At 39.4% G+C, this 16,054-nt stretch overlaps 1 protein-coding gene across 2 annotated transcripts in view; it reads right to left on the bottom strand.

The window, feature by feature from the left end:
- LOC127420630 (exostosin-1c-like) overlaps nt 1–16,054 on the bottom strand; it is a 66,913-nt gene that overhangs the window by 50,225 nt on the left and 634 nt on the right. The window contains exons 1-2 of one of the 2 annotated variants that reach the window (XM_051663037.1): nt 15,622–15,908; nt 3,736–4,987 (exon numbers count right to left, since the gene is read on the bottom strand). In XM_051663037.1, coding sequence (XP_051518997.1) covers nt 3,736–4,790 — 1,055 coding nt within the window. In that variant the 5' untranslated portion in view covers nt 4,791–4,987; nt 15,622–15,908. Of the gene's footprint in view, nt 1–3,735; nt 4,988–15,621; nt 15,909–16,054 lie in introns of those variants that run through there. The other variant, XM_051663038.1, reaches the window with a different exon arrangement.

Consider the following 16,054-nt stretch of genomic DNA (forward strand, 5'->3'; position numbering starts at 1 on the left):
TGAGTGACCTGGTGAAAGAGGTTCTATCAGGTACTAGGATTAGCCTAAATGGGATCTTCAGAAATGGAGGGCATGCCCTTTTACCCTAAAACCCTCTTCATGTGTTTATACTGGTTATGAATCGAGATTATTAAGTGCTCTGATAAGTGTGTGCAGGTTTGTGTCCGAGGTGTCTGTGCACGCTGGATTGGTTGAAAATGTGTGTCCATGCATGAAGAGCAAATTTGCATGCTTCAGTCTTAGCACTGATAAGTATGTGTGTGTGTTTGTGTAAAGGACTTGGCCTGGATAAATGGGAAGGGAAAAGAGGGACAAGGGATTGGTGAGGAGTGAGGTAAGGGGGTGGGGGGCAGAATTCCCTTGGAGTGAGAATGAGAGAACTTGGAAGAAAGATTGAGCACAAAAGACAAGCGAGGAAGATGGAAAGCTCTCTCTGTCTCTTTCTTTATTTGTTCTAAATAAACCCAGTTTGTGCTGGCTTGTGCATGAGTTACACAAACCACACTCTCTCTAGGGGTACAATTTCACATCCCTCTAATTACAATGGGGTGTAGCATTTCTTATTAGGTCCTGCCAACAACTGTACACAAACACGCACACACACAAGGTCACAGAACAAGAGAGCCCATCATTAAGGTCCTTAATAAGCAAATTTTGTGATCATTTCCATTTGCTTCGAAGGTGATAATTCAGTAAAGATGGTATATGTAGGCCTAGAGCAAATGTTTTCATATCATTGTGTTTTTATTTGTAATGGAAGATTATAAAAAGGCAGTGCGCAGTTTTTTAAGTACAGAGTTCTTTATTATTATTCTATTCTCCTTGAGATCCTAGAATAATGACTTCTTCCATTCAAATGTCTTGCACATGGTAAAAATGTATTCATGGAGACCTTGTTAGCTGTCAAGAAAGGAAACCCATTTAACTATTACAACCTTAGACTTCAAAATATGTGCGCTAACACACACAGACACACACACACACACACACACACACACACACACGTTTAAATAGCTATCTAAATGGGGACATACCTAGACCTCAATTGTTTTGAGGTCTAGGTAATTCGCTTTATATAAAGCTAATTACTATAGACTAACCCTAGCCCTAAAAGAAAACGTTTTGCATGTTTTAAATAATAATAATAATAAAACATTATTTAATTTATGCATTGATCATTTTTCCAAATAAGCATGTCCCCAAAGGGAGCTTTTGTCATATTTAGAACACCTCTGAGGACAAATTTGTTTTCAAATTATAGCCAAGAATGTACACACTCACACGCATTCTAATGCCTTCCCAGAAGTCTACGGTAGAATTGAAGAGAGTATAATCAACATTGCTGTATAATCCTTTGTCTCTCTGTGTGTGTGTCCCAAAACTGTCCCGAAACAGCTTGCCCTATTTTTCTTCCCACAAGCTCTCTCACACGTTCTCATTTACATTCTCAGTACAATGCATCCTCCAAACCCCTTTATTTTTAAAAAGAACCCTGAAAAGTAAATGAATGTAGGCCATTTGGTTGCAGCAAGTTTTTCCAACTCATTTCTGAAGCACCTCTCTCTCTCTCCCTCTCACTCTCTCTCTCCACCCTGGGCTAGAGATCAGTAGGGTGCTCTGTGTGGCTTCAGGTTAATCTGCAGAAGCAGCAGATGCTGGTGATCATTAACCCGAGAAAACCTCCTAAGGGCTATTTCCGAGTTTGGCACCTCAGATTTCCTAATGGTACCACAGCAGAGAGAGAGACCCGGTTCCTGTGGCACTGCTCGTCTTCAAATTTTCCCTCCAGTTTGTAACATTCTGGGTCCAGTCCCCTTAAAGAGTCCACAGCAGTCACTATCATCCCTGCCAGTGGAATCTAAGTCTAAATAAAACCTTCTTTTCCTGCCTAGACCTCCATGGTGCAAGCCGTCATTTTCATTCCAGTACAAAAATAAAATAAAATGTTTTTCTTCCTCAAATGAACCATGGACCACCTAACACCCCTCTTGCTACAAGTATGGCAAATTTCTTCCTGCGTGGAAGAGCCCCCCCAAACCCATCGTGTGGAATAAATGAACTCATTCATCCAGTACTGAGTGGAACTCTGTCCCCACCACAAACCAAAAGCAAACAAGCCTGAAGAACCGTTCAACGGTTCAAGACTGTTTCTTCGGTTTCTGCTTGGCCGTGCCTGCTCCTTTAAGACCCACAGTGGATTTGATACACATTCTCTGTGGTAGTTCTGCAGCCCTGTATTAGTTCTCCTCCCTTCCTTTCCCATATTTCTCCCATATCTCTCCACCCAGACCTGTTTTGATCCTTTGAGTCATGCGTGCATTACAAAACTATTTAAAAATCTACAAAAAATGTTAGAACCATATTTTTGACCCGCAGAACAGCTGTGCTGAAAAGCTTGAGACTGGAGTGTAATGTTCACAGTGTTTATGACTATGCAGGCATTTTTATGTGAGTGTTTGCATTAACTTAAGTTATATTATAGAACAATAAATTAAATAAAGTATTTTGTGCTTCAACTAACATGATCCCATTAAACCAAACACAATAGGCCTCATTCAAGAAACACAAGACCAATTTTGTGTAAACTGCTGCACTGAATTGCATTGAATTGAATGTCAAGTTTACATAGAAATTCATTCTACTTGTGTTGAATTAATGAGGCCCAATAAGGCACAACAGTGCCCATCCACTTTTCAGCCTTCTTGGTTCCGTAAGTATTTTCCCATTAATTGATCCATAGGGATTTCATAAAGTCTTTCAAAAAAGAGTTTTAAGCCATCAATCCAATCAGCTCCAAAGTGAATCACAACATTACAGACTTTGATTTGAAGGAAAAAAGTATCTAAAAATGGGACAAGACTTGTGTACTGCTTTAATGAGTGAATAAACTACAATCCCATGAAGCATTGTGAATGGCGTAATAGAATTAAAATCAATGGAAAATATAAATATATTGCTTTAAAGTTGTTGATTTTAAGTACAGAATCAATACATATAAAGTATTTTGCCAGATTACACAAATGTGCAAATATATAGGTAGCTTGAGAGTGTACGGAGAACGACTTGATTGCATCATTCGCAGTACGTCTTGGGAGTAGGCGGTTGCATCAGAGCTCTTTTGTAGATTTTTTTTTTTGACGCAATTTTCTGATTAGTGGATTTTCCCTCTCAGGATCATGGATATTGTAATTCTTCACCATGAATTCCACTAATAAACACGAATTTATGATGAAATAAATAAAGTTGAAATAATGCGGACTGATGGCTTCAGTAGAAGCAAATCATTGATTAACCTCAAAGCTCATGGTAGGTCAGTCTTTAAAGTTTTACAAGTTATCATTAATAATCAATTCCCCTATGGAAAAAAATGCATGAGATTTTTACTTCTGGAACCTGACTGTTGCACTCTAGCAAAGTAGGGAACAAATAGTCCCACTCTAAAGTCACCAATTCAGATTTTACATGTCCTTCACAACAGCACAGTTGATACATTCCCCTGTTATTCACTCTTTACACTTCGTCATGTATTACGTAAGTAATCTACACCCTGCAGTAAAGGAGAGCATCCTGTATTTACCACACAACAACCTGAGTTCATAGCCCAAGGTGTCACTGACAAACCCCATTCAGTCAGCTCTATTCACTGAAACTGATCTCATAATGGTCTTAATTCCTCTTCAATCCCTCATGCTACTAGGTACAGAAACTCCCCACTGGCTCATTTAAGAGACTTACCTCTCATATTCCTGGTTGTCATGGTCGCAGCGTGCGTCCTTATGTTTCTCCCAGTCCTTGCCGTGACGACAAGTTGTTAGGGAGACGATGTCCTTGCCATTGTGGATATGATGTAAAGCGTTGCGAGTGTCTGAGCCAATGCCCGTTAAGTAACGTTTACCTTTAAACATCAACAGGTATTTCCGGCGTGGAGGGACAGTGTTGCGAATTAACCAACCCCTCTCGCCACCTTTTTGTGGATGTTCTTTAGAGAACAAAGGGATGGAAACGTCAAAGCCTGGTCGGAAGTGTTCTGTGTTCAGGCTCGCTTTGGCCAGAATGGCCTGACCTACGTTGAAGCCCAAGTCCTCAGTGTAGTTGGGCCAGGTTCCGGAATAAAGGTTGAAGATAACGTGATTACGTCCATCGTTCCAGAGGGGATAACCTTGAATGCGTTCATCCACGTTGGGAACAAACTGTGTGGACAGCTGGTCCCTGTCCAGTGTGTCAATGCCCAACACAAAGAGACAAGCCTCACGTGGGTCTGACGTGTAATACCGCGATTCTGCAACCGAGGTGAGAATCTTATGATAACTCTTCGACACCCGGTCGCCATTCTCTGGTGGATAGATGTACACCCGAAAGCCCTCTCGACCTTGACACTGGGTAAAGTCAAAACAGGTGTCCATCCTGCAGCGACTGTCCTTGTAGATTCCGGACCATGCCTGCCGCCGCTGCCTGGGTGAATCACCGGGTCCCCCACCATTCTGAAGCTCAGCCTGGTCAGCAAAGCCTAGGAGCAGGGCCCGATCCAACCAGTCAGGCCAGGGCTGCACCACCTCCCCCCTCTTGCGGGTGATGAGACCCAGTAGCCATTCCTGTAAGCCGCCCCAGAAATAGAGCAGCAGCCAGCAGCACGTGCACAGGCCCAATAGCACGTACTTCTTGCGTGCCTGCATGAGGCCTTCTCTCTCACCTTCTGTGCTCCAGGGCTGTGCCGGGAGCCTCAGCAGGGTGGAGACGTGGTGGACAGCAGGGGCCGAAGCTCCAGCATAGCCCCAATGTCCACTTGTCATTCAGCAAAAAAAAAAGAAGTCAAAACACACACTTTCTCTCCATCTAGCTCCTTCTTACTCTACTCACAGCATGTTCTGAACATGCGACAGAAGTGCGTGCACGCTCTGCTGTTGTCCACTGGAAGTGATGCAGTGCAATTTCTCCTCTCGTAGTAGTCCTGCTCTCTGCATGGCTCAGTGAATCCCTCAGCACTCCCCTACCAAAGACATCAACAACACACTTCAGTACACAGACTTCTGTTCATTTATTTCAGCACACTCTCATTCCGTCCTTACTTGACACCCACTGCATACAAACTCAACCACACATTAGTGAGATGTAGCAAGCAATGCATCATGGATGGCAGTGCATTATAGTGTGAAAGGTTATTTTCAACCATGTCACAAATAATGCATCTTTTTTAATGCAGTGCACTGTATTCAACTGCCATACAATAAATTGTGTGCAGTGCAAAAGTGACCCCAAAAAGAATTTGTATACACTTAAGAGAATATTCCAGGTTTAATACAAGTTAAGCTCAATCAACAGCAACACTCAAAAGCACTTCCATTATTTCTTCTGTTAAAACTCTGTAAATCATTGTTTTTACTATCATTTTAGGGATTTAAGGTTATTGGCTTTACGTCGTCATGGCAACAAAGTTGGAAAATGTAATATTATTTTACACAGAAAAGGTTAGTAAGCAATTTCATCACACTACATAAGGTAGACATGCATACTGTTTATCTTGTGGCAATACTTTCAAAACAGTGAGTATTTTAATGTTTGCAGATTGGCCCCCATTCACTTCCATTGTGAGTGCTACACTGTAACCACATTTTTGCTTCTTCTTTTTTCTTTTTTTTAAGAAAAGGAGGGACAAGTTGAAATTAAATTTTGTGGTAATCAACGTCATGCCACAAATGCTATGAGCTCAACTTGTACTGAACCCAGAATATTCATTTAAGCCACATTTAAAAAATGTATGAATGTCATTACATTATATAACAAATTCTCAAACCCAGTGGAATTTGTTGTGAAAGATAGTACAATAATGCTTTTCAAGCAAAGCCTTTCACACAAAGTAGATTGATAAGTAAATATACTATTTAAAATTTAGTCAAAAAGTATTTGGAAACTTAGTGGAACATGTTCATAAACATTACTTTTGGACAAGGAGCCATATTAAACATCCTCCTAATTCTTTAATTGTATTTTATTGGTTTAGTATGCAAATTCAGTAAGAAAACTTGAACTTGACAGATCTTAACTTAAAGGGATAGTTCACCCAAAAATGGTAATTATGTCATCATTTACTCACCAGTCACCAACGATCATGTTGTTCTAAATCTGTGAGGGTTTCTTTCCTCCGTGGGACACAAAAGGAGCTGTTAGGCAGAACGCTAGACTCAGTCACCAATCACTTTTTTCATTGTATGGAAAGAAGATACAATGGTGAGTAAAGCTAACATACATACTGAAACATCTCCTTTTGTGTTCCACAGATGAAAGCAAGTCACACGAGTCTGGAATGACATGAGTAAAGGATGAATAAATGATAACAGAATTTTCATTTTGGGGTGAGCTGTCCCATTAAGTATCCCGATAAAATGTTTTTGTAACACGGCCTCTGTTGAAAAGTTGATTAATTGTAAAAATGTCTAAAAATGTTAGATCTGAGAAAAGGTCTAGCATTATTTGTTTGATGTTTTTTATTTAATGCTATGAAATTCAATCATTTTTAAGTGTGGCTTTAGTCTCCAAATACTTGTTTGGGTCCGATTTATATCTTTGAATATAAATGGGCAGTTAAAAAAGGCAGAAGGTAAACACATAGATCAGTGAGTGCATTTTTGCACAATATCAAAACCCTACTCAAATGTTTTATCGTGTGTCTCATTGCATGCCCAACCCTGGCGGTGGGCACAAAAGACATTGTGTGCATCAGTATGAGGCCATGCTTGATTTGAAATTGGTGCATTTAGTCTAGTGGACTGAATCGGTTCTGCTATTTTCACACACACACTGGTGCAGTGTTTGGAGTGAACATGCTAAACATGAGCTGGGAAGAGATAGCATCTGCACTCTGCAAGCTCCAGTTAAACCGAGGAGAGCAAGTGAAGATGAAGGGGTTGAAAAATAAGGCAGTTTTTGGAAATTTAAATCGACAGTGGGAGGAGGGAACATAAACTAACTTTTTGAATCTGACTGCAGTTAATCTCAGCAGACTTTTTATTTTGTTTGTTTTGCTGGGAAGCATGCAACAGTTTTTGAAGGGGAGGTGTTTGTCAAGAACCCCCCCCCCCCCCCCCCCCCCCCACCAAAAGTGTGTACCTGTTTGTACGTGTGTGTGGCGCTTTACAGAGAAGGTCAGTGTTTCAACTGCCTGGCAATGTACAAAGACAGTTTTCAGGTTTCACCTGCCTTACTTCTGTTTTTCTTTTTTCTCTTCTCTTCACCTGGTGCTTCTTCTCTACCTTTGCCTTTCTGCTAAATTCCTCTAGAATTTCTCTCTTGTCTCTTTAAGCTTTCTGACCACTATCTGACTAAGTACAATCTAAACTAAAGCTTTACATGAATATAAATGGCCTGATTATGCATACATGTGCTTATGCATGCATATGTGTTTATGTTTACACTTTATGATTATGCTTTAATATACAGTAGCCCCAATAAGTATTTGGACACTTTAACCACACTTAAAAATGTATTTATATCTTTGCATTATTTAACAGAATAACAAACCAAGTGGCATTTATAATAAAAAAAATAAAATAAATAAAAAAAGAGGTGGCACAAGCACACTTTTCAAACAAAACATTTGATTAGGGGCTGTTCACTCTGAATGTCTCCTTGCCCTAAAATAGGGCAGGTGTTAATAAACTGAAAAAATAACGAGACAGCACAACGGTCAAAGACGTCCATCTACTGCATGTTTTCATAGGAAAACATTCGGAAAAACAGCACTGACAGATGCAAAAATGTGTTTTTGATGGCCCCTAAGTTTTCAAATTGTACAACATATAAATATAAAAAGTATTTGGACACCCTCTGGTTGTCAAACTTTGTGAAATATGACCATAGTTAATGTAATTAACCAGAGATGGGGTCTCAAGTTAGAGACTCAAATTCAAGTCGCATTTTAATATACTTCAGACTAGACTCCAGACTAGACCAGAAATTACTTCAGACTTGACTTACACAGTGATGAGCTTGATGGAAAAATAAATCCAAGATGGTGGACGAATTGAGAGGAATTTTTATTATAAATATACTTACATGTATAACCATTCAATACAGAAAAATACAGAAAAATGTGTAATGTCATAGAAAACTAAATATTTTCGGACTATTTTTAAGAAGCGCTATTTGAATAACATGAGGAGTGCCGCCTATGTAGAGTGTTCCATATCAGTCTCTTATGAGGCATAATTTCAGTAAGTATGCTGCCATAGAAGACAGCTGCATGTAGGCAGGAGACAACGAGGCAGCTCACTAAGTTCTGGAAAAGACCCCAAGTCTGTGAAATCCTAAAATCAAAATCAAATTTTACAAGTTCAGGTAGCATCCTATTAGTATCCCAGATTTTTCAAAGATTATACATTTTGGCTATGTAATGTAATTTTGTAAATATGATTTTTAAGTAGAGTATATATTTTTTAAAAAGCATGAAAGTGACTCGTGATGAAAGACTCGAGACTTGACTCGGACCCCAGCTTTAAAGACTTCAGATGAAAGACTTGTCAACATCTCTGTTTATGAAATACACCTGTGGTTCCTCTGCTAGTACACCTGATGAGTGAACTTGAGGGGAACTGACTTCACACATCTACTAACAATTACACTGAGACCAGTTAGTTAAAAGTAATACATAAAAATGGCTAAGAAAATTGAAGTTGGTTCTGAGAAAACGTCTAGCATCATTTGTCTGCAGATGTCACTTGGTTTGATATTTTGTATGTAATGCAAAGACATTCAAACATTTTTAAGTGTCCAAAAACATTGGGGGTACTGTAACGACTACAGACATAGACCTTTGAATAAATACAATGTATTACAACTATATACTTATTTGCGTGTGTGTGTGTAAGAAAGAGATACAGAATTTGTGTCCATATGTGTATGCAATCACAAGGCTATTGTAAGACCCTCGTGCTGTTGTATTTCACGGTAAAGCTCCCTTCACTATTCACTGCGAGCCAAACACATATTTGTCGGGAAACAGATGCAGAGGATTCCATTACAAGCTGCTCATTATTAATGCATGACTCGCTTAGTTAGGACATTGATTTATCTTCTTTCCTTTCGTTTGGCTTTTTTGTCTCACAGGTAAAGTTAATGTCAATTTTCCCTCAATCAACTGCAGTTAAGATTTCTACTTTCGTGATGTTAGGAACACCCATGCTATGCACAGCTGTGAAAGCCAAAACCAACCTAATGAATATAGGACAATGCAAATTCAGGACATGTTTGGATGTGGGTAACCTGGCAGCTGAACGGGGAGGTCACGCAGCTGACAGGAGGTTGGAACGAGACGGAGGGAGTGATTGCTAGTTTCAGACCCAGAGGGACTGTTTGTTTCTCTCTCACTTTTGTTAATATCTGATTCTGCCTTCACACTCAATTACATTATGCTTATTCTGATTTATTCATACTCTTGCATTCCATTCTCCCTCATGCAATAGGTCTATCTTAGTTTAAGTCTACTGCCATACAAAGCCAAAGCACAGTAACTACGTCACACTTAAACAGAGAAAAATGGCTTCAAAGTTTATGAAGCCTGATCTCATGAATGTTACGTGACTGTGGCGACATTTTTGCAAAACTACATAACTTGGTTCATTTCATGTGAAATATCCACTGTGTGGCACTAAAAGCGAGGTAAATGTTTCCTAAACAGATTACAATTTTCTGGTTAATGCTCTTTCGAGTTTTAAATTAAAAAAAAACCTCCCTACCCTAAACCTTAAACCTAACCGATGGTGTCTTAAAAAGCAGATGTAAGATACAAAAAAGAGGTTTTTAAGGTTTAGGGCTCTATTTTCGTGAGTGCGCAAAGCGCAGCGCTACGTGCAATGACCGTGCGCTACGTCTTATTCAATTTTCGTGAGAGCTCTAATTCTAAGTGCAATTTTCTTGCCACTGGGCATGGGTGGGAGTGTTTGCACTATTTATGGGTGTATGCGCATGTATTGTATATTAATAAAGTGATGCAAAGCACAATTTACTATTTTCCTGAGAAATAGGAAAACACTACAACATTTTAATACCACTTCTGTTTTCAGCACAAAGTCCAAACTCAGCTGCTACATTTGCAGTTTGGAGATTCCAATAATAAAGTTCATGTCCATGCATGGTAATAAAGTTCATGTCCAAACTCTGAAAATATAGTGGAACATCAGATTATGTCCCTGACGATCAGAGTTGTATAATTGTATTATGAAAAAAAAAAAAAAAAATTATGATATTTGTGTTAAACTAACTATAGTTCATGGATTATTTTTTATTATTATTATGTTTATGAATTTATGATCTAATTTGTATTGTTATTTTTACACCTGTGGTCAAAGAGTGATTTTTAAGTCACTGCTTAAGGGATTGGACTATATAATAGGACGCAGACACTGCAATAACCGTAGAAAACCTATGAATTCAATTGCACTTGACCCAGCCCATTATTGCGTTGCACGCGTGATTTCGCCAAACCCACTTACGCCAAGACTTGTACGAAAATACCAAAACTTCATGGCCATGCCCACTGACTTTGCGCTTATGACTTATTACTCTTAAAATAGGGCCCTAATGGTCTATTGAGTTAAATCAACAAACCTTCCTATCCTAAACCTTAAACCTAAATCTAACTGATAGTGTGATAAAGCAAATGAGACACCATTTTGTGGTGCTTCTATGACACTTTCGGCTCATGTGTCAACTCACATGCTCTTCAGGACTCTTACCCTGGTCCTTTGTGATGCAAGTGCAATGCTCTTTCAACTGAGCTACCGCATTCCTTATGTAATGCATATGTTATGTAGCCTATCAACTAACAAGTCGTCTGCTATAGTAAAAGTGTTTTGAAGTCATAAGATTAAAGTGTTTATGAATGAACAATCTGGTGTTTTTCTTGTCATTTGTGTGAAACTGAATGTTGTAGCACCTCTAGTTTATATTTCACTAGGAAAATGCCGAGATACATATAACGTGCCACATACAAATCATACAAAAATGCAGATTTAGTAAAGTTATTCTATGAGACAAGGTTCGTTTTTTGATTGTCCATTTTAACATGACAAACCTTTTCTCCGCTCAAGCAAACAGTCATTTTTATATAGTAGTGACACAAAGTCAGTGTTTACACTCTTCGGGGAAATCAACCTACTAATGGCTTACTTATAGATTATATCTATAGATTATAGATGTCTCTGCATATTAAGCTGGGATAGGATAATGTATACATCAAAAATATTACACACTTCAGCTTTAAGCCAAACCTGTCAGACAGATCATTTTGGTTATAACTCAGTTTTAAAAATACAGGTGCATCTCAATAAATTAGAATGTCGTGTAAAAGTTCATTTATTTCAGTAATTCAACTCTAATTGTGAAACTCGTGTATTAAATAAATTCAATGCACACAGACTGAAGTAGTTTAAGTCTTTGGTTCTTTTAATTGTGATGATTTTGCTCACATTTAACAAAAACCCACCAATTCACTATCTCAAAAAATTAGAATACATCATAAGACCAATAAAAAAAACATTTTTAGTGAATTGTTGGCCTTCTGGAAAGTATGTTCATTTACTGTATATGTACTCAATACTTGGTAGGGGCTCCTTTTGCTTTAATTACTGCCTCAGTTCGGCATGGCATGGAGGTGATCAGTTTGTGGCACTGCTGAGGTGGTATGGAAGCCCAGGTTTCTTTGACAGTGGCCTTCAGCTCATCTGCATTTTTTGGTCTCTTGTTTCTCATTTTCCTCTTGACAATACCCCATAGATTCTCTATGGGGTTCAGGTCTGGTGAGTTTGCTGGCCAGTCAAGCACACCAACACCATGGTCATTTAACCAACTTTTGGTGCTTTTGGCAGTGTGGGCAGGTGCCAAATCCTGCTGGAAAATGAAATCAGCATCTTTAAAAAGCTGGTCAGCAGAAGGAAGCATGAAGTGCTCCAAAATTTCTTGGTAAACGGGTGCAGTGACTTTGGTTTTCAAAAAAACACAATGGACCAACACCAGCAAATGACATTGCACCCCAAATCATCACAGACTGTGGAAACTTAACACTGGACTTCAAGCAACCTGGGCTATGAGCTTCTCCACCCTTCCTCCAGACTCTAGGACCTTGGTTTCCAAATGAAATACAAAACTTGCTCTCATCTGAAAAGAGGACTTTGGACCACTGGGCAACAGTCCAGTTTTTCTTCTCCTTAGCCCAGGTAAGACACCTCTGATGTTGTCTGTGGTTCAGGAGTGGCTTAACAAGAGGAATATGACAACTGTAGCCAAATTCCTTGACATGTCTGTGTGTGGTTGATGCCTTGACACCAGCCTCAGTCCATTCCTTGTGAAGTTCACCCAAATTCTTGAATCGATTTTGCTGGACAATCATAAGGCTGCGGTTCTCTCGGTTGGTTGTGCATCTTTTTCTTCCACACTTTTTCCTTCCACTCAACTTTCTGTTTACATGCTTGGATACAGCACTCTGTGAACAGCCAGCTTCTTTGGCAATGAATGTTTGTGGCTTACCCTCCTTGTGAAGGGTGTCAGTGATTGTCTTCTGGACAACTGTCAGATCAGCAGTCTTCCCCATGATTGTGCAGCCTAGTGAATCAAACTGAGAGACCATTTTGAAGGCTCAGGAAACCTTTGCAGGTGTTTTGAGTTGATTAGCTGATTGGTATGTCACCATATTCTAATTTTTTGAGATAGTGAATTGGTGGGTTTTTGTTAAATGTGAGCCAAAATCATCACAATTAAAAGAACCAAAGACTTAAACTACTTCAGTCTGTGTGCATTGAATTTATTTAATACACGAGTTTCACAATTTGAGTTGAATTACTGAAATAAATGAACTTTTCCACGACATTCTAATTTATTGAGATGCACCTGTATGTGGTTACTGCAGTTTGCTTTATAAGGGCAATATAGACCTGATCCTATAGGTCTAAGTTTTTCTTTTTCTGCACCATACATCAAAACAAGGTAGGTCTCTTGAAAAAATCAGGAGGAAGTGCAATGAGACTGGGATGTGATGGCATATTGCTCAATCTCCCTGAGAGTAAACAGCTGAATAAGTGAACACAACCTTCCAAACTTTGAGCGATCTGTCTTCTAGACACCTCACTGACTTTCAGAACAAGTGTTTTCCACTTTGTAATGTCCCTGTTTGAAAGAAAATCTTCTAGTGCCTTTTCGACTGTTGGCAAACGATAATGTGAATATTGAGAAGGACAGTGAGCAGGTGGACGCAGCTAAGAGGCAGCAGTTAGTTTCCTATGTCATGCCTGCTGCCCAGACGGCTACAGCCTGAGTTGTTTTCTCACATGATGAGTGTGTGACAGCTGGACATAGAGCTTATCTCCCCTGGCCCATCTCCCTCTCTGGAGAATGAATCTGAACTATGCTAAAAAGCCTGCTTGGAGAACACTTCATCTCACCAAACCTTATTATATATACTTATTATACAGTATATACTGTATTTACATCCACAGTTTTTATTTTAATGGTGAACCGATTAACTAGTGTCACCACTAGCATCACCAAACTGACTTGCAAGAATAATGTGCAAACTCAAGCCATTGGTTGAGCCAATTTTACCATGTTGCGCTGCTCAAAATATATTGATAGCCCAACAGAGCCACAGTGTTTACAATTTTCGGTGAAACCAACCTATGAATGTCTTACTTATAGTTATCTCTACATATTAAGCCGGGATATGAGAAAGTATTTTTTGCAGACTCTTTTAAACCAAAGCAACTTACAGTATACACACCTTGGGGGAAAGTCCCCCTGAGGCAACCTGGGGTTAAGTGTTTTGCTCATTAATGCTTCATTTAATAAGTTTCCGTTGCGCTGAGTTGATCTACTGTAATAATTTGTATAACAAGTCCACATCCTTAACCACATGTTTCCCAACCTATCTCATTTGGGACTTGAGTACGCTGGCGCCACTTAAATGTGACGACTAATAATAGGCAGCTGAAACTAAGACCGCTGCGTTGTCTAAACTCAGAAAACTGTCTTTTCACAGTATATCTCTGGAGTTGCTCTGTGATTTCCTCCTCAGTTAAGCAAAAGCTGCCCCGAGCTGGAACACGTTAAGAAAAAATTTTAGCAGCAGCTGATGTTGGAGAACTACAAATGGTGTGGTGAGGTGGGTGCGACAGAGTTAAAATAAACACGAAACTCTGTCATTACAGTTCAAGGGAGAGCAACAGCGGACTGGAAGCCCACGGCCCAGCCGAAGTTCTGCTGCATGTTTGTGGTGCTGAGACTGACCCATACAGAGCTTGTGGTTAAAGCCTGTCGGGACATCAGTCTAGCCTGGACAAGACTGGGCTTTTGAGAAAACAGACCAAAATGACTAATGTCAGTGCAATTTCAGAGCAGAGGATGTTTCAGAAAAAACCAAAACAAATCGCCTTTCCGACATACATGGTGCTTTGGAAGTAATCTCTCACAAAAAGCAAGGAAGGATCAGTAGATGAAAAAACGAGGGCAAAGAAGTTGTTTTCTTTTAATAACTGACTTGTGCTTTCTGGTGCAAAACGGTACAATATGGCTATTAAGATGGTTACATCTTGAACAACAACTCATGATTTAATTTATGGACAACAATAATAATAATTACAAGCAGGCTTGATTAATTATGTTTGAACAATATGCTCCTTGCACACATGCCACAAGGGCTAATTAACCTGACAAACATGATGGGCTGGGTCAATTGGAGGATGTCAGCCGTAGTAGTTAATAACTGTATGAATACTGTGAATATTTGAACCAGCTGAAAATCTTAATGGCTTTCATTGCTGTACACCCACTAAAAACATAAGCTTTCGGTGCCACAATGCCTGGCTATTCATATCTATATCCCTCCTCTCTTTTACCTTCGTCTGGCCCAAATGAAGTCATATACATTATGTTATATGACGCCATGGAATGAGTTATGAGAGCCTGTCAAAAGAGCCGAGATTCCAGCCATTTTTCCGTCCCCTCCCGGTTTCCCTGTTCTTTCAACTTCAACACAGGGGTGGACGCTTCATACATTTCACATGGCGCTTTCATATTGGAACACAAATACAATGAAAAAATCTATTTAGATGCCAAGACCTGTCAGTAAGTCAGATTTCTTAACAGGACTGTCAAATACAACTCTATTTTGCAGTACAAAAAAGTGCACTTACTGGTCTGACACGTATTTGATATGCATGTTGGTATCTTGGGATCTAATTTAAAAAATCACTGTGCTCAGTATTAAAATGCTGTGGTGGTCCTGAAACACCTGTGGTAATTGAGATCTAATTTGCAATTACTGTTATTAGCATACACAATATAGGACTGTTACCAATGATCCACTTATACAGAAAGGACATAATAATAATAATATTTTGAATATTACAGGAATTTAAAATTTTTTAATATGGGCTATTGGATGTTTGAAATATTTATGTAAAATTTTGATATTTTATTTAAAGTTAAATTCGTTTAATATTCGTCAAATCTTGTAAGTTTAATTGCATTTCATCATTGTACCATTTGCAAATGAAAATGTATCTCATTTTGATGGTTATTATACTTCTCTCGCTTGTTTCATCATTTCATCACGCGTAGAGGTTGGATTAAGTGCGTTACCTGTTTATATCACACTAGTCCCTCAGTATGGCCGCATCCTCATCCCCAACCGATACTGAAAGCTTACTTCTCTCCCCTCTCTCTCTCTGTCTGTGTGAAATGGCCCAGCTTTTTTCAGTAGCAAAATATTACGTGATGCATCAACACTCAAGTCTCACAGTCCACCCCTCAACCGCTGCGTAGACACCTCCGCTGCCTTCAAACCCCGTCTATATCTCCTCCTCGACTCTGAAGCGTGTCTTCTCGCTTTACCAGCTCTACAACCTGATTGAGTTACACAGCGACTCGCGCAAGCATAAACACCGAGAGCGCGCGTAATCTCACACCTCCCGCGTGCGCTTCTCCGTCCCTCCCTATATTCCCACTCAGTAATGATTCATACAGATTTTTGGCAAATATTAATATTCCATTCGGGCTCCAATTATCCTGAGGG

This window comes from Myxocyprinus asiaticus, chromosome 30, assembly GCF_019703515.2.
Source record: "Myxocyprinus asiaticus isolate MX2 ecotype Aquarium Trade chromosome 30, UBuf_Myxa_2, whole genome shotgun sequence".
Lineage (NCBI taxonomy): Eukaryota > Metazoa > Chordata > Actinopteri > Cypriniformes > Catostomidae > Myxocyprinus > Myxocyprinus asiaticus.